This window comes from Cervus elaphus, chromosome 14 (genome assembly GCF_910594005.1).
Source record: "Cervus elaphus chromosome 14, mCerEla1.1, whole genome shotgun sequence".
NCBI classification, from domain to species: Eukaryota; Metazoa; Chordata; class Mammalia; order Artiodactyla; family Cervidae; genus Cervus; species Cervus elaphus.
Window position 1 is genome coordinate 23,457,519 of NC_057828.1, and position 20,016 is coordinate 23,477,534.

The 20,016-nt window shown below is 38.1% G+C and overlaps 1 protein-coding gene across 6 annotated transcripts in view; it reads left to right on the plus strand.

Annotated features, from left to right (window-relative positions):
- The window catches only part of SPATA17 (spermatogenesis associated 17), a 240,313-nt gene that overhangs the window by 23,842 nt on the left and 196,455 nt on the right, over positions 1 to 20,016 (plus strand). For 5 of the 6 annotated variants that reach the window (XM_043924404.1, XM_043924406.1, XM_043924407.1 and 2 more), the window contains exons 2-3: positions 2,547 to 2,636; positions 4,519 to 4,600. In XM_043924404.1, the coding sequence (XP_043780339.1) occupies positions 2,547 to 2,636; positions 4,519 to 4,600 (172 nt within the window). The remainder of the gene's footprint in view (positions 1 to 2,546; positions 2,637 to 4,518; positions 4,601 to 20,016) is intronic. The other variant, XM_043924409.1, reaches the window with a different exon arrangement.

Below are 20,016 nucleotides of genomic sequence, written 5' to 3' on the forward strand. Positions count from 1 at the left end.
TAAAATGGTTGGAATAGTGCTGGCACATGAAGTATTAATTTATTTAAGATATTATTGGACTTCCCAGGTGGCGCTAATGGTAAAGAACCTGCCTGCCATTGTAGGAGAGAAAAGATGCAAGTTCAGTCCCTGGGTCTGGAAGATCCTTTGGAGGAGGACATGGCCGCCCACTCCAGTATTCTTGCCTGGAGAATCTCATGGACAGAGGAGCCTGGAGGGCTGTAGATCATAGGGTTGCAAAGAGTCAGACGTGACTGAAGCCTCTTGGCATGCACAGGATATTATTATTCTCTTCATTTCTTTTAACAGAGTTGTTCAGAGATCTGCCTGTCTTTTACCCATAATCACCCCTGGCTTCAAGTTTCTAAGAGCATGGGGGCTCCTGTTGAGTCCTCAGCAGCTCTTGTCATCCTAAAATGGGGTGGATGTCCATACCCTGAAAGATATAGTCAGGGAGTTTGCAAGTGGCATTCTTCACAGAGATTCAATGTGGCAGGTGGCATGCAGTCACCTAGAGGAAGCAGCTCTGGGAAGACAAAAGTTGAGTGTTAGGAATGACATCCTTTGGGACTTTCCTATTGGTTCAGTGGTTAAGACTCCATGCTTCTAATGCAGAGGGCACAGGTTCAATTTCTGGTTGGGGAACTAGGATCCCACATACTGTGTGGCCAAAAAAAAAAAAAAAAAGAGGGAATTATATCCATTATGTCTCTGGAGCCAAACTTTTTTTTCTTCTACTCCTAATTGTCTAGCGTGTCACCACACAGTTATGTCCAGTAAATTTTACTGCAAGGAGATGGAGGTTCTAACCTTGGGTTGGGAAGATCCCCTGGAGAAGAAAATGGCAACCCACTCCAGTATTCTTGCCTGAGACATCCCTTGGACCAAGGAGCCTGGCGGGCTACAGTCCATGAGGGTCACAAAGAGTTGGACACGGCTTAGTGACTAAACAACAACAACAATAACAATAGTAGTCTGATCTCAGTGCCTTTCTTGATCTGGTAGAGTGACTATTCTCTTGTGTAGGTTTTACAGTTTATGCTTTACTTCTACTAACCCTTATACTGATTTGTATGATTTTTCACTACTATTTTCAACATCTGGGTCACTGACTTGATACATAATTTTTGTTCCTTTCTCTGCTTTTGCAAATTCTTTTCAATTAGGCTTTCTAGATAACTCTATTTCCTCGTTATCTAGTAGATAGATAATCCTTCTGCTTGTTTCTTTAACTCCTTGTCACTGATGGTTTAATTGCCATTTTCTCTCTCAGTCAACTTCACAGTATTGTTTGAAGTATTCTTTTTTCTATTCTGTTTTTGTTCTAATTGTCTAAATTTATTGGGCTTCCCTGGTGGCTCAGGTGGCAAAGAATCCGCCTGCAATGCAGAAGACCCAGTTTCAATCCCTGGGTCAGGAAGATCCCCTGGAGAAGGGAATGGCTACCCACTCCAATATTCTCGCCTGGAGAATCCCATGGACAGAAGAGCCTGGTGAGCTACAGTCCATGGGGTGGCAAAGAGTCATACAGGACTGAGTGATTAACACTTTCACTTTCAATGAAATCTATGTATTTAATCTAGCAGTGAAAACAAAAGATAATCTTGAGAGAATTCTTGAGAGAATTTTTTTAAAAGGTGAAAAGTAAATAAAGCAATTCTTTATTTATTCAGTAGACAGAGAGTGCTAATTTTTTGCCAGCCAATGTTACAGGAGAGAAATTACTCTGTGTTTCATAGTAATTTCCATAAGTGTTAGGACCTTATCAAATGGGGATGGGGAGAGAATTGTAATGACCGAAAAAATTAAGATGGAGATCTGTCTTGAGTAAACCTTTTTCTTCCTTGTAAGTCAGTAAAATCTAAAGAATGAATTTCTTGTCTCTTTTTGAGGCCTATGACCCTGCCCCCTGGCTCCCTAATTGAAGTAGACCTTCTCAGAACTCTATCCAGAACAGGCGAAATGATGGATTCATTTTACTTAGAGGCAATTCATTTAACTGATGGAGTGAGTGAAATATGTGAGGATTTTAATCTTGCATGGTATGTGTAGTGGCATTAAAAAAAATAAATTCAAATAATTATGTTTAAAAATAATGACAAAACAGCACATTGCTTTCTAACTTACCTTATAAACACTCCTGGCAAATTAATTAGTTGCAAATAGATGATTATAAAAATAAAAACAGTAAAGCTATTGAAAGCACGTGGCCTCTCAGAGAAAGGTTAATTTTTTAAACATAGCTCATCGTTTCTGAAATATTTTCTTTATTTAGCATTTTGTACTAAGTAGCTTCAGTTGTGTCCGACTCTTTGCGACTCCATGGACTGTAGGCCGCTAAGCTTCACAGTCCATGGGATTCTCCAGGCGAGAATGCTGGAGTGGGTTGCCATTTCCTTCTTCAATTTAGCATTTTAATTTCATGTAAAATAACATTTGAATTATAATTATTCTTTTGGAAGAAATTAAAAATTAAGTTTAACAGGTTGATTTGCTTTAGAATTGTATTAGTTACTAATGAAATGCTTTAAAAATTTTGTTTTTAGTGTTGTGGATATATTTCGAAAAAAGGAGAATGATGCAGCAATTAAAATCCAGAGCTGGTTTCGAGGATGTCAAGTTCGAGCATATATCAGGTATATTGATTGTGCCATGGAAATCTCAGATATACCATAAAAAATATACTCCTTAGAAAATGTAATTTATTCATATATTTCTCATTGCAAATATTTTTTTTCACTTGTAATGAAGTTAATAACTTATATGATGTCATTTAAAGACATAACTCTTTTTGCTCCTTGTTTCTTATGTATCAAAATACTAAATGACATTGACCATATCTCTGGAAAATTCTCAATGTTATAAGTATACTTGATCAGATTATCTTCTACAGGTTCCATAGGATGTGACAAATGACTGAACCTGTATTTTTATAGCAGTGAATTTATTGACTGGTAAGAAAGAAAAACAGAGCAAAATGAAACAACACAGAAGCTATTCCAATTCTCTCCAACATGTTGGTAAATAAAGACAAATGGTGCCAAAATGATACCGTTCTGATTACAGAGACCAAAGTTGATCTCTGTCTTAACTATTTCTACTTCTCCTTCAGTGTTCAAATTTCCTTCAGTTTCTCATCAATTCTGAACAATACTGCCCTTGAAGAGGTGGAGAGAGAATATGACTAGTCCATTAATAGTCAGGTGGTGAGCTAGGGGTTATCCTGTAGTCTTTCTTATATTAACTAGTAGGAGCCAGACATGGAAGTAAAAGCAGGAAGATGAGGTTTCTCTTTTGGCCACTATGCCAAATAGGAACATGGCAGCAGAGTATTTTTTTAATTCAACAGACTAAAATGACACTACTTGGGATAGACTGAGTAACATGAGTATGAAAAAGGAAAGTGTTTCTTGACTTCAAGAATTATTTCAAAGTACTCGTAGTGATTCATGTCAATAGTGCCTGGCTTATTTCTCAACATGTCACTATGACCTGTTTTATAGTCTTTCATTGTATTCTTCTTCATAATTTACTTTTGATTTATTTTTTGAAGTAATTTACTCTATTTGTTTCATAGTGATGCGAAACTTTTATAGATTATATTCCATCCTGGTGACCCAGAAGGTAAAGAATCTGCCTGCAATGCAGGAAAGCTGGATTCGATCCCTGGGTTGGGAAGATCCCCTGGAGGAGGGCACGGCATCCCACTCCAGTATTCTTGCCTGGAGAATCCTGGTGGACAAAGGAGCCTGGCGGGCTTCAGTCCCTGGGTTTGCAAAGAGTCGTACACAACTGAGCAGCTAAGCACAGCTCGTAGCTCTGAAACATTGGGTGTATTCCCTGTGCTGTAGTATATCTCTGTAGCTTATTTGTTTTATACACAGTATTACCTCTTAATTCCCTACCCCTGTCTATTTCCCCTTCTTCCCTCTCCCCACTGATAACTATTGTTCATTCTCTATGTCTGAAATTCTTTTTTTTGCTTTTAAGCTTGTTTTATTTTTTAGATTCTACATATAAGTGGTAATATATAGTATTTGGCTTCCTCTGTCTTACTAATTTCCCTAAGCATAATACTCTCCAGTTCCATCCATGTTGTTGAAAATGGCCAGATTTCATTCTTTTTTATAGCTGAGCAATATTCTAGTGTGTGTATGTGTGTGTGTGTGTATGTAAAATATATAGTATCTTCTCTACCCATTCATCTTTTGATGAACACGTAGGTTGCTTCCATATCTTGGTAATTGTAAATAATACTGCTATGAATATTAGGGTGCATGTATCTTTTTAAATTAGTGTTGTTGTTTTCTTCAGGTATATACCTGGGAGTGGATTGCTGAATCATATGGTAGTTATATTTTTAGTTTTTTGGGGAACCTCCATACTGTCTTTAAAAGTATGCATAACCTTGGCTTTGAATTTGATTTCTTGAATTGTGGAAAGGAATGTTCTAGGCAGAAATTGAAAACATATCATTGTTTCAATGAAAGCATACTAATAAGCATATTTTCTACCTAGGTATTTACACAGAGCAGCAACAATTATTCAGAAACAATGGAGAGGTTACTTAGGCAGACAACAATATCAAGTAATTGTGAAGGTAAATATTATGGAATTTATATATGTTAGCATTTGGTTTATATAATTTATTGTAACTTATTCACATCAGTCACATTTATAGTAGTTTTAGAGTTATTGATATATTTATATGAGAACAAAATTGAGCTTAATTTTTAGAATGAGACTTCAGAGAAGACTTTCCTGATTTTTCCATGAAGAATTGATGACTAACTTCTTTGTACCCAAACTATATCAGATATTTTATTTTTGTTAAAGTAATCTTTACAGCATATATATTTGTATGTACTTACTTGTTGAAGATTCTTTCCATTTTCTAGATGGTGAGATTTTTCAGAGTAAGCACTGTGGCTTGTTCATATTTGGTCCACCTACATTTAGACTAGTCTCTGGCTCACCAAACAGTTAGTAAACATTGGTTAAAGTGCCCCAAATTAATTCTACAAAGGAAAAGTGTAAGGCAGTTTCTCTCTGTGCTACTTATCTATCATTCCCTTTGATTGACTCTTGGGAAACTTTGAAAATTTACCTTAATAAATGTAGCATAACATATATCCACGAATAGACTTGCAGAAGTTTGAAATAACATGCCAACTTATACTTCAGTTAAGAGATTTTAGAAATTAGGAAAAAATAATTTTTTGATATAAAGTGAGGTTTCTAATCATTTTCCTACTTCACTAATTTTCTGATTTGTTATGCTTTCTACTATAATAGTTTAAATTTGTTCTCAATTTATTCTTTATTAGAGGCATTTAAATGAAGTTAAAAGATATAGAGGGAGAAAAGAAAAAATAAGTAGACAACTTAATAATAAGAGGGAGGAAACAGATGTATTGTTATTGTTCAGTCGCTGAGTCATGTCCATCTCTTTATGACCCCATGAACTGCAGCACGCCAGGCATATGTATACCTATGGCTGATTCATATTGATGTGTGGCAGAAACTAACAAAATGTTGTAAAGCAATTATTCTCCAATTAAAAGTTAAAAAAATAATGTATTCACCTTTGGTAAGAAAATTGTAAAGCATGTTAATAAAATAAAGGGATTGTTTAGAAGAAGAGCCTAATGCTTTAGATTTAATGAAATAAAGTTTTTTTAAATATGCTGGCACAAATTTTTACAAGTACAGGATCTCTCTCACAGCTGGGTTTAAAATCACTGTGATGTTTTTCTACAGTAGATCTGATGTCCCTACTGGGGAACCTACTTTAGTGATAGATTCTCTAAATATCATGATTCTCTTAAGTTCCTGTTTAATGCTATATGTTCCCAGTTAATTAATATATGTCACTTAAGATTTTAAGAATCCACTAATACCAAGGAAAGTTTATTCTTTTAATTTACCTGGCTGAATAGCTCACTTGCATGTCTGCAACAAACAAAGGATATTTCATTAGTTTCATGAATTGTTAGCATGGGTTTTCTTGTCTAGAACACTAATCTCTTACATATTTGTAAGGCTACTTAAAAAGTGATTTTTAAGTTTTGAAGTAATAAATAAATTTGAAATAATTTATAGAAATGTTGCAAAAATAGAACAAGGAATTCTTCTATATTCTTTTTTTTTTTTTTTTAGTTGGAGGCTAATTACTTTACAGCATTTCAGTGGGTTTTGTCATACATGGACATGAATCAGCCATAGAGTTACATGTATTCCCCATCCCGATCCCCCCTCCCACCTCCCTCTCCACCCGATTCCTCTGGGTCTTCCCAGTGCACCAGGCCCAAGCACTTGTCTCATACATCCCACCTGGGCTGGGGATCTGTTTCACCATAGATAATATACATGCTGTTCTCTCGAAACATCCCACCCTCACCTTCTCCCACAGAGTTCAGAAGTCTGTTCTGTACTTCTGTGTCTCTTTTTCTGTTTTGCATATAGGGTTATCGTTACCATCTTTCTAAATTCCATATATATGTGTTAGTATGCTGTAATGTTCTTTATCTTTCTGGCTTACTTCACTCTGTATAATGGGCTCCAGTTTCATCCATCTCATTAGAACTGATTCAAATGAATTCTTTTTAACGGCTGAGTAATATTCCATGGTGTATATGTACCACAGCTTCCTTATCCATTCGTCTGCTGATGGGCATCTAGGTTGCTTCCATGTCCTGGCTATTATAAACAGTGCTGCGATGAACATTGGGGTGCACGTGTCTCTTTCAGATCTGGTTTCCTCAGTGTGTATGCCCAGAAGTGGGATTGCTGGGTCATATGGCAGTTCTATTTCCAGTTTTTTAAGAAATCTCCACACTGTTTTCCATAGTGGCTGTACTAGTTTGCATTCCCACCAACAGTGTAAGAGGGTTCCCTTTTCTCCACACCCTCTCCAGCATTTATTGCTTGTAGACTTTTGGATAGCAGCGATCCTGACTGGCGTGTAATGGTACCTCATTGTGGTTTTGATTTGCATTTCTCTGATAATGAGTGATGTTTAGCATCTTTTCATGTGTTTGTTAGCCATCTGTATGTCTTCTTTGGAGAAATGTCTGTTTAGTTCTTTGGCCCATTTTTTGATTGGGTCATTTATTTTTCTGGAATTGAGCTTCAAGAGTTGCTTGTATATTTTTGAGATTAATCCTTTGTCTGTTTCTTCATTTGCTATTATTTTCTCCCATTCTGAGGGCTGTCTTTTCACCTTACTTATAATTTCCTTTGTAGTGCAAAAGCTTTTACGTTTCATTAGGTCCCATTTGTTTAGTTTTGCTTTTATTTCCAATATTCTGGGAGGTGGGTCATAGAGGATCTTGCTGTGATTTATGTCGGAGAGTGTTTTGCCTATGTTCTCCTCTAGGAGTTTTATAGTTTCTGGTCTTACATTTAGATCTTTAATCCATTTTGAGTTTATTTTTGTGTATGGTGTTAGAAAGTGTTCTAGTTTCATTCTTTTGCAAGTGGTTGACCAGTTTTCCCAGCACCACTTGTTAAAGAGGTTGTCTTTTTTCCATTGTATATCCTTGCCTCCTTTGTCAAAGATAAGGTGTCCATAGGTTCGTGGATTTATCTCTGGGCTTTCTATTCTGTTCCATCGATCTATATTTCTGTCTTTGTGCCAGTACCATACTGTCTTGATGACTGTGGCTTTGTGGTATAGTCTGAAGTCAGGCAGGTTGATTCCTCCAGTTCCATTCTTCTTTCTCAAGATTACTTTGGCTATTCGAGGTTTTTTGTATTTCCATACAAATTGTGAAATTATTTGTTCTAGTTCTGTGAAAAATACCGTTGGTAGCTTGATAGGGATTGCATTGAATCTATAGATTGCTTTGGGTAGAATAGCCATTTTGACAATATTGATTCTTCCAATCCATGAACACGGTATGTTTCTCCATCTGTTTGTGTCCTCTTTGATTTCTTTCATCAGTGTTTTATAGTTTTCTATGTATAGGTCTTTTGTTTCTTTAGGTAGATATACTCCTAAGTATCTTATTCTTTTTGTTGCAATGGTGAATAGTATTGTTTCCTTAATTTCTCTTTCTGTTTTTTCATTGTTAGTATATAGGAATGTAAGGGATTTCTGTGTGTTAATTTTATATCCTGCAACTTTACTATATTCATTGATTAGCTCTAGTAATTTTCTGGAACAGTCTTTAGGGTTTTCTATGTAGAGGATCATGTCATCTGCAAACACTGAGAGTTTCACTTCTTCTTTTCCTATCTGGATTCCTTTTACTTCTTTTTATGCTCTGATTGCTGTGGTCAACACTTCCAACACTATGTTGAATAGTAGTGGTGAGAGTGGGCACCCTTGTCTTGTTCCTGATTTCAGGGGAAATGCTTTCAATTTTTCACCATTGAGGGTGATGCTTGCTGTGGGTTTGTCATATATAGCTTTTATTATGTTGAGGTATGTTCCTTCTATGCCTGCTTTCTGGAGAGTTTTAATCATAAATGAGTGTTGAATTTTGTCAAAGGTTTTCTCTGCATCTATTGAGATAATCATATGGTTTTTATCTTTCAATTTGTTAATGTGGTGTATTACATTGATTGATTTGTGGATATTAAAGAATCCTTGCATTCCTGGGATAAAGCCCACTTGGTCTTGGTGTATGATTTTTTTAATATGTTGTTGGATTCTGTTTGCTAGAATTTTGTTAAGGATTTTTGCATCTATGTTCATCAGTGATATTGGCCTGTAGTTTTTTTTTTTTTTTTTGTGGTATCTTTGTCGGGTTTTGGAATTAGGGTGATGGTGGCCTCATAGAATGAGTTTGGAAGTTTACCTTCCTCTGCAATTTTCTGGAAGAGTTTGAGTAAGATAGGTGTTAGCTCTTCTCTAAATTTTTGGTAGAATTCAGCTGTGAAGCCATCTGGTCCTGGGCTTTTGTTTGCTGGAAGATTTCTGATTACAGTTTTGATTTCCTTGCTTGTGATGGGTCTGTTAAGATCTTCTATTTCTTTCTGGTTCAGTTTTGGAAAGTTATACTTTTCTAAGAATTTGTCCATTTCTTCCAAGTTGTCCATTTTATTGGCATAGAGCTGCTGGTAGTAATCTCTTATGATCCTTTGTATTTCAGTGTTGTCTGTTGTGATCTCTCCATTTTCATTTCTAATCTTGTTAATTTGGTTCTTCTCCCTTTGTTTCTTAATGAGTCTTGCTAACAGTTTGTCGATTTTGTTTATTTTTTTAAAAAAACAGCTTTTAGCTTTGTTGATTTTTGCTACGATCTCTTTAGTTTCTTTTGCATTTATTTCTGCCCTAATTTTTAAGATTTCTTTCCTTCTGCTAACCCTGGGGTTCTTCATTTCTTCCTCCTCTAGTTGCTTTAGGTGTAGAGTTAGGTTATTTATTTGGCTTTTTTCTTGTTTCTTGATGTAAGCCTGTAATGCTATGAACCTTCCCCTTAGCACTGCTTTTATAGTGTCCCATAGGTTTTGGGTTGTTGTGTTTTCATTTTCATTCATTTCTGTGCATATTTTGATTTCTTTTTTGATTTCTTCTATGATTTGTTGGTAATTCAGAAGTGTGTTATTTAGCCTCCATATGTTTGAATTTTTAATAATTTTTTTCCTGTAATTGAGATCTAATTTTACTGCACTGTGGTCAGAAAAGATGACTGGAATGATTTCAATTTTTTTTAATTTCCCAAGACTAGATTTATCGCCCAGGATATGATCTATTCTGGAGAAGGTTCCGTGTGCACTTGAGAAAAAGGTGAAATTGATTGTTTTGGGGTGAAATGTCTATAGATATCAATTAGGTCTAGCTGGTCCACTGTGTCATTTAAAGTTTGTGTTTCCTTGTTAATTTTCTGTTTAGTTGATCTATCCATAGTTGTGAGTGGGGTATTAAAGTCTCCCACTATTACTGTGTTACTGTTAATTTCCCCTTTCATACTCGTTAGCATTTGCCTTACATATTGTGGTGCTCCTATGTTGGGTGCATATATATTTATAATTGTTATATCTTCTTCTTGGATTGATCCTTTGATCATTATGTAGTGTCTTTCTTTGTCTCTTTTCACAGCCTTTATTTTAAAGTCTATTTTATCTGATATGAGTATTGTGACTCCTGCTTTCTTTTGGTCTCCGTTTGCGTGAAATATTTTTTTCCAGCCCATCACTTTCAGTCTGTATGTGTCTCTTGTTTTGAGGTGGGTCTCTTGTAGACAGCATATATAGGGGTCTTGTTTTTGTATCTATTCAGCCAGTCTTTGTCTTTTGGTTGGGGCATTCAACCCATTTACATTTAAAGTAATTATTGATAGGTATGGTCCTGTTGACATTTACTTTGTTGTTTTGGGTTCACGTTTATACAACCTTTCTGTGTTTCCTGTCTAGAGAATATCCTTTAGCATTTGTTGAAGAGCTGGTTTGGTGGTGCTGAATTCTCTCAGCTTTTGCTTGTCTGTAAAGCTTTTGAATTCTCCTTCATATCTGAATGAGATCCTTGCTGGGTACAGTAATCTAGGTTGTAGTTTATTCTCTTTCATTACTTTACATATGTCCTGCCATTCCCTTCTGGACTGAAGGGTTTCTATTGATAGATTCCTTATGTGTGTTATTTTTGTTTCTCCCTTGCTGCTTTTAATATTTGCTCTTTGTGTTTGATCTTTGTTAATTTGATTAATATGTGTTTTGGGGTGTTTCGCCTTGGGTTTATCCTGTTTGGGACTCTCTGGGTTTCTTGGACCTGTGTAACTATTTCCTTCCCCATTTTAGGGAAGTTTTCAGCTATTATCTCCTCGAGTATTTTCTCATGGCCTTTCTTTTTGTCTTCTTCTGGGACTCCTATGATTCGAATGTTGGGCGTTTCCTATTGTCCCAGAGGTCCCTGAGGTTGTCCTCATTTCTTTTGATTCTTTTTTCTTTTTTCCTCTCTGCTTCATTTATTTCCACCATTTTATCTTCTACCTCACTTATCCTATCTTCTGTCTCCGTTTTTTTACTGTTGGTTCCCTCCAGAGTGTTTTTGATCTCATTTATTGCATTATTCATTATTAATTGACTCTTTTTTATTTCTTCTAGGTCCTTGTTAAACATTTCTTGCATCTTCTCAATCTTTGTCTCCAGGATATTTATCTGTAACTCCATTTTGTTTTCAAGATTTTGGATCATTTTTATTATCATTATTCTAAATTCTTTTTCAGGTAGATTCCCTATCTCCTTCTCTTTTGTTTGACTTGGTGGGCATTTTTCATGTTCCTTTACCTGCTGGGTATTTCTCTGCCTTTTCATCTTATTTAGATTGCTGTGTCTGGAGTGGCCTTTCTGAATTCTGGAGGTCTGTGGTTCCTTTTTATTGTGGAGGTTTCACCCAGTGGGTGGGGTTGGACGATTGGCTTGTCAAAGTTTCCTGGTTAGGGAAGCTTCTGTCGGTGTTATGGTGCATGGAACTGGATTTCTTCTCTCTGTAGTGCAATGGAGTTTCCAGTAGTGAGTTTTGAGATGGTCTATGTAGTTAGGTGTGACTTTGGGCAGCCAGTATGTTGACACTCAGGGCTATGTTCCTGCGTTGCTAGAGAATTTGCATGGTATGTCTTGCTCTGGAACTTATTGGCTCTTGGGTGGTGGTTGGTTTCAGTGTAGGTATGGAGGCTTTTGGATGGTCTCTTATTAATGTTCCATGTAGTCAGGAGTTTTCTGGTGTTCTCAGGTTTTGGGCTTAAGTCTCCTGCCTCTGGATTTCAGTCTTATTCCTCCAGTAGCCTCAAGACTGCTCCAACTATACAGCACTGATAATAAAACTTCTAGCTTAATGGTGAAAAGATTCTCCATCGTGAGGAACACCCAGAGAGGTTCCCAGAGTTACATGAAGAAGAGGAGAAGGAGGGAGATAGAGATGAGCAGGAGGAGAAAAAGGGGGACTCAAGAGGAGAGAGACAGATCTACGCAGTTCTCTGTTCCCTAAGTGTTCTCTGTAGCCCAGACACCCACAGAGATTCACAGAATTGGATTGGGAAGAGAAGGGGAGGAGGAAATAGAGGTGATCTGGGGGAGAAAACAGAGAGTCAAAAGTGGGAGAGAGTAATCAACACAGTCCTGAGTAAAAATGGGAACTGAATATTGGATTCTTAAATGTCCAAAATTGATATCAAATACTGAAAAACAAAGATTAAAAATCTAGAGTAGAGGTTAGACTCTTAAAAATACAATATTAAAAACAAAACCACAAAAAATTTTAGAAATATATATGAAGTTCAGTTTAAAAATAGGGCCTCTTTTTTTTTTTTGCAAGGTTATAGTGAAATGAAAATGAAAGTTAAGGAGTAGTAGAGGAGTAATAGAGGACTTTAAAAGAAAATAAGAGAAAAAAAAGAAAAAAAATTTTAATTAAAAAAACAGTAAAAATATATGAAAATGAAAGTTAAGGAGTAATAGAGGAGTAATAGGGAATTTTAAAAGAAAATAAAAGAGAAAAAATAAAAAGAAAAGAAAAAAAATTTTTTTTAATTAAAGAAAAAAATAGTAAAAATTTATCTAGGAATTTCTCTGGAGCTGTGCGGGCAGTGTGGGTTTGGTTCAGTTTCAGATAGCTCCTTGTTCCAGCTTACACTTCTTGATATCTATAGGCCCCTTCCGGTGTAGTCGGTGTTAACTACAGGGATTTTAATCTGTTGCACCGGTCCCTTCTGAAGCGGTTCCCTTTGTTTATTTGGCTTCTGTTTGCCAGTCTCTTCAGTGTCTAATTTCCGCCCTGACACAAGCGGGCGGAGGTGGCCTCTTGTTCAGATTCGCTTATTCAGTCCTGCTGCGGGGAGGGAGGCGCGCTGCAGACAAATGTCACTGGCGTGTGTGGGGAGCATTTGCAGTGTTCCGGCCACACTGGGTTTGCCCCCGCTTGCAGCGTGTACTTTCCCCATCTACACTGCTCAGGCTATAGGCTGCTCTATAGGGAGCGGGCCCTGCTTTGCGTGCGGTTCCAGTTTTTGGGTCCTCTACGAAAGCGCAGACTCAGTTGGGCCTGCGTTTTGTGCCTTCCCCAGTCGGAGCATCTCAGGCAGCCAGGAGCTTGACCTGGCTCTCTCCCCCGGTGCGGTGTGCCTTCTCCCCTCCGCGGTCCCAGCCTCAGTTTCCGCGCGCCGGTCGGTGCGCCTTGTGTCTCTGCTGGGGAGCTGGTCTCTAGCTGCGACCCTCCCGGCGGATGTCAACCATCCAGAATCTCAGGAAGTCTTTGGCTGGAAACTGGGAGCCTGTGTGCAGTTTGGTAGGGGTGCCCTCTCTGGGGCCGAATTTGCCCCTTTCCCTCCCCCCCCCCCCCCCGGCGGGGGATGGGCCGGTCTGCTGCAGGCCAGCTTTTCTCTGGGATCACTCAGTTCTTCCTTTGTTCTGCCAACGGGCCCGCATTGTGTTCAGGCTGCTTAATTTTCTCTGTCTCTCTTGCTATCCCACAGTTTAAGTTGCTGTCTCACGGTTAGCTCTCTCTGATTACCCTCAGGGCATTCAGGCCCGGTCCTTACCCTAAGCGATGCCGCTGCTCCTCTCCATTCCGTCCCCATTTGCTGGTGGCGGATGCGGGCATCTGGGGTAGTTTTCTGCTCGGAGTTGCTTTTAGGCATGTAATCTGTGGGTTTTATTTATTTTTCCTCCCAGTTAGGTTGCCCTCCGAGATTCAAAAACTTCTCCCAGACCCGCCAGTGAGAAGGTTTCCTGGTGTTTGGAAACTTTCTCTATTACGACTCCCTTCCTGGGACGGGTCTCCATCCCTAGCTCTTTTGTCTCTTTTTATCTTTTATATTTTGTCCTACCTCCTTTTGAAGATGATGGGCTGCTTTTCTGGGCGCCTGATGTCTTATGCTAGCAATCAGAAGTTGTTTTGTGACGTTTGCTCAGCGTTCAAATGTTCTTTCAATGAATTTGTAGGGGAGAAAGTGGTCTCCCCGTCCTATTCCTCAGCCATTTTAGCTCCTCCCCCTTCTATATGTATTTTTGTTTATTTTTCCATGGCTGTTTTGAATCATCTAGACAAAGTTATAGAAAGTGCCCCTTACCTCTCAATTCATCAGTGGATGTTTTCTACATAACCATATTAAAATGATCAGAATCGGGAAACTGACATCTATGCAAATCAATTGTCTGTTCTTTGGATTCCATTCATATTTCACTGATTGTCCCAATAATTTAACTTATAGCAAACACATCATTTCCAGGCTATAAACCAGTGTTTCACATTGTATTTAGTTGTTGTTTCTCTTTAGTTACCTTTAATGTGTTTGGTCTATCTATGCTTTTCGTGACCTTTACTCTTGAGTATAGAATAGTTATTTTTTATATTATTCCTCAGTTTTGGTTTATATTTCTTCATTTTTATAGTGAGGTTATACATTTTATATTACAATACATGTCAATACATCATATTAGGAACCATATGATGTCAGTTTGTCTCATGGCAGTTGATGCTAAATTTGTTGATTTAAGGTGGTATATCTCATACTTTTAGACTTATGAGGAAGTGTTTTAAGACTGGGTATATATCTTCTTCATTGCTAAAATTTTTTATTCTAGATTTACCATGTCATTATGATTCTTACTAGAGTAAGATTTATTATATTTGTCAAATAGTGATTTTCCTAACCTTGTCATTTCTTCTACATTTTCTTGTCAGCATTTTCGTATAAGAAAGAGCCTTTTTCCTCTTTATTCATTCATTTATTTATTACAGTTTTAACTCATGTGTTCCTATTTTGTTTAATGGATTATAATAAATTATCGCTAAGTGGTTTGCTGCTCAAATTTTCCCAGATTCGGTGAGTCGGAACTCCTGCAAGTCAATTTTTAATAGAGTCAGATTACGTAAACAGAATGATCAAAAATTAAATTGTTTTCTATGGAATAATGAGCATCTTCAGCCTCATTATTTATTATTATTCATCATGAGATCTATGTCTTTGTGTAGACATGACTGTAGAGTATACTTATGCATATCACTTTCCATGAATATTACTGACTTAACTTTCATGCTGCTATTTCTACTCACAAGGCACCATCCAGATGAGTGAATGATTGACACCTCCTTTTAATCAAGCATATGAAAATGTATACATTTCAGTGACTATAGTCAAAATATTCAACTTTGGAATCTATATTTGTTCTAATGATACTGGAGTTGCTGAAAAAAAAATCTTTAAAAGTTCAAGTAATGAGCCACCCAAGAAAATTTGTTTTGTTACTTTAGGGTCTTGACTGGATCACAAAGAATGTCACTCAGCATGATCACCAAGTTATTCTCCAGATTTGGATCTGATTATCTTTGGGTTTTTGGGAGAAAAAAGGATATTTTCCTCAGTTAAATTGGTTCTTGATCGTTTTTAAATCTGTTAATCTGTATGGTGTTTTTGAACATATCTACTTTATTTATTTATCTGTTTTTGCCATTGTGTGCATCAGTTCAGTTTAGTTCAGTCGCTCAGTTGTGTCCGACTCTTTGCGACCCCATGAATCACAGCACGCCGGGCCTCCCTGTCTATCACCAACTCCCGGGGTTTACTCAAACTTATGTCCATAGAGTCGGTGATGCCATCAGGCCATCTCATCCTCTGTTCTCCCCCTGTCCTCCTGCCCCCAACCCCTCCCAGCATCAGGGTCTTTCCAATGAGTCAACTCTTTGCATGAGGTGGCCAAAGTACTGGAGTTTCAGATTCAGCATCAGTCCTTCCAATGAACACCCAGGACTGATCTCCTTTAGGATGGACTGGTTGGATCTCCTTGCAGTCCAAGGGACTCTCAAGAGTCTTCTCCAACCCCACAGTTCAAAAGCATCAATTTATTGGCGCTCAGCTTTCTTCACAGTCCAACTCTCACATCCATACATTACTACTGGAAAAACCATAGCCTTGACTAGACAGACCTTTTTTGGCAACGTAATGTCTCTGCTTTTTAATATGCAGTCTAGGTTGGTCATAACTTTCCTTCCAAGCAGTAAGCATCTTTTAATTTCATGGCTACAATCACCATCTGCAGTGATTTTGGAGCCCCAAAAAATAAAGTCTGACACTGTTTCCACTGTTTCCCTATCTATTTCCCATGAAGTGATGAGACCAGATGGCATGATCTTAGGGATAGTACCTAACATAAAGATCTCAGTAAATAACATAATCTGATCTCAGCATATAATTACTGAATGAGATTAAAATAGCTGCCATTTACTGGCTGAGTAGTGAGAGTGAAATATTGTACTAAGCACTTTATATACTTAACATATATACCAACTAAGGGCTCCCCAGGTGGCTCAGTGGTAAAGAATCCACCTGCCAAGCAGGAGACATGGGTTCGATCCCTGGGTCAGAAAGATTCCCGGGAGAAGGAAATGGCAAGCCACTCCAGTATTCTTGCCTGGAAAATCCCATGGAAGAGGCTCCTAGCATGCTACAGTCCATAGGGTCCCAAGAGTCAGACATGACCTAGCAATTAAACAACAATAATACCAACTGAAGTCTATGCCAGTCCTGTGAATATTATCACCATTTTATAGTTTTAGGCCCAAAGATGGTTACTTCCCCAAGGATGCATTGTTAGTGATAAGTGGAGAAAAATTCAAACCCAGTTTGATTTGATTCCAGAACCCTTACATGGAGAGGTAAGCAGTTCAGTCTCAATCATTATTGGAGATTTCCCTTCTCGGGTTTATAGAGAGGTCCTGTGAGGCTTAAATAGTGCCACCAGAGCAGAAATCCTCACCTTTGTCCAATCTTCATTCATAAGATATCTATTGTCCAAGCTCATGTGTTCAGTCCTTCAGAATTCATCCCTCGAGGACTCCATGACAATTTCGCCACATAAAGGGAAAGGGTATTTGTGCCAGAGCTGGTATCTCTGCTGGTGTTCAGAATCCTGTTTCCTCCACAGATGCTACCAAATTTATCCCTAGTTTTAGCCACATCCCAGACTTCCCTGGTGGCTCAGATGGTAAAGAATCTGCCTGCCATGCAGGAGACCCAGGTTTGATCGCTGGATGAGGAAGATCCCCTGGAGAAGGGAATGGCACCCCACTCCAGAGTTCTTGCCTGTATAATCCCATGGACAGTGGAGCCTGGTGGGCTACAGTTCATGGGGTCGCAGAGTCAGATGTGACTGAACGACTAACAATTTCTTTCACTTTTTCAGGAGCAAAAGAAATGCCAAATGTTGTATTATTACAAAAAGCTAATGCCCCACTCTTTCCCAGACATGTGGAATATTTTCTTCATTATTTCTCTTTTTCTGTCCACGTTTCTCCCATTAATGTCCCCCACCCCCTCAGTATGATTTCTCAGAGCTCAGGTTTTAGGGGAGTAATGCTGGGGATGGACAGTCACATATAAACTGACTGAAGCAAAAATGCGTAAAAGGAGCTTCTACTCTCATGAGCTGGGAGTGGGGCATGAATTAAGGATAGTGTTTTCTATATTAATTATCCTGTCATGCACATTAGTATATATTGTCACACATATAGTCCTATAGTAGCTATCTTTAAACCACCATTTCCAAATTTATTCTGCATAATTTTTTTTGCCTAACAGCTGCATACAATAATAATAATAATGCCATATAGTATATATTAGGTTATAAAATGAATGGTATAGTTAGTGATTTTAAAACTTTTGTAATAGAACTCCCCCTTTAATAAAATTTAACAAACTTTTTAATCCCCGTATGCTAAAAACAGGTGCAAACAGTACAGCTATTTTGGAAACTGGAAACAGAACTGCTTGGTCTCTTTCCTTGTGGACTCTGTTGTCATCTGAGCCAGCAGAGCATGATCTGAAAGCCATTGATTTTAATTTGCTTTTCTGAGGAAGGATCACAAGAAAATGATATTAATTGCCTGGAGGAGAAGAGAATCGAGTACTTGAGGACTAGGCATAAGAAATAGACTTTTTACTGTAAACCCTTTGGTAGGTTTTGAATTTTAAACAATGTGAATATATTATCTATTAAATACAGAAAATTAATTAAAAAGGCAAGTCAATTTAAAGGATACTCCCCCACCAAACACACACAGGCAGATAATAAGCGCTCAGGTAGGAAGTTAATGTTATCTCTGAAGGTCAAAGTGGTGAGGCTTGTGCTGAACCTCTGGGGATCAGGAGACTATAGCTTTGGGAGAGGAAAGGACATTTCAATTAGGAACCATGTGAATGAAGGTTTGAAACTGGGAATGTGCGTGGTGTAACAGGAAGAGGTGAGGATGTTGATGTAGGTGGCTGGAGAGAGGTTGAGGACTAGCAGAACATTGGTAAGGAGCTGAATGTGACTTTTATCAAATAATTTCCTACACTTTTAAGGGCCTTTCTTGTTTAAAAACATGTTTTACACTCATTGCTTCATATTTTCCAGTAATAGCCTGCCAAGTAGAAAATGCAGGTGTTCTATCTTCTTTTTATAGATGAAGACATGGAGACTCAAGGAGTTTAAAAGACGGGACTGATGTTCCCAGTTTCTGATCCCTGTATATCCGTATGCTACCTACCTTCTAAAAATCTTTTTCTGGAGGTCCCTGAGGCACCCCAAAGCTATTCCTCCTTCTGTATACTTTTATTCAAGTAAAAAGTAAAACCATTCAGCCAGAAATCCAAACTCATTCTCGACTCCTCACCACACTCTTTTCCCCACCTTCTGTCTCCTTTCAGTCATCAACTACTTGGCATTGTCCCTCAGAAAAGTCTCTTGATTCCAGCCTAAACTAGGAATCAAGAGTAATTTTACTCCCATGCCTGCAGTCCTGGCCACAGCACACAGTGTAAAATTCACACTCTTCGGCATGACATGGTGGGTTTTCCTTGTCTCATGATCCCTTCTTATCTAACCTTACTTCTTGCTACACCTGTATAAATATACTCTATTCACTACTGTGTATAAAAGAGATAACTAATAAGAACCTACTGTATAGCACAGAGAACTCTACTCAATACTCTGTAATGACCTCTTTATGGGAAAAAGAATCTAAACAAAGCGTGGATATGTGGGTCTGCATACCTGATGCACCTTGCTGCACACCGAAAACTAACACAACATTGTAAATAAACCATTTGCCATTGCTAAGATATGCTGTGCCCGACAGGCTTCTTGCAAATGCTATTTACTTTGCCTGGATGCCCTTCTTCACTCTGACCTGCTTCCCATTGGTCCGAATGCCTACTCATGCCTCAAGACTTTGCTTAAAGATTGACCTTCCCTGATCTGAGGCTGAGCGTGGAATGGTAGGAGACAGAAGACATCAGGTGTGCCTTCCTCATGCTTTGCTCCTGTAGGTATTTGTGTCACTGTGATCCATTTGTTTACTGATATCTCTCATTTGACTGGGTCCTCCTGAGACGCAATGACTGTTCTAGTTATTATATCTCAAACGATCACAGTAAATGTTACATAGAAAGCCTGCAGAATCTTTTGCTAGTTGGATAAATTAATTACTCATAGGGACATAAGTTGGAGACCTTACTATGGGCAACATAGCAGGTGTTTAGTATTCATGTGTGCCAAAAATTCTTCCCTACCCCTTTCCTTGTAAAGGAATGATTCCTCCCCATCGCATTGGTTTTGGGCTAAGCCATGTGTTGTGGACCATAGCCACAGGGAAGCTTAGCCCACAGGTAATGTGAGTGAGAAATAATCATTTTGTTTTATAAGCTACTGAGATAGCTGCATTCTTTTGTTTTTTCTCAGCAAAGCTGATTAATGGTTGTAATGACAACAAAAGCACGGATGTTGATAAGAAAACATTCTGAGTTGGATATTCAGTGAAGCTTTTGCAAAATGAAATTCTGTGATTTTGAGTGTGTGATGATGTTACGACACCTCCATGTGGTGGTATCTTGTAAGGCGACTATGCTATCTCTCAGCAGAGTGGCTGGCACATTATAATTAGCACTGAACAAATGCTTATTAAAGAGAACTTTTAGCTGAAGAGTCAGAACTGGAGAAAAAGGTTTTAGAGCCATCAATATAAGATGGCAGGATTTTTACCTGATGGAAAAGTATCTGAACAGTAGAGCAGAGGGCCAAGAATTGAGGCTTATG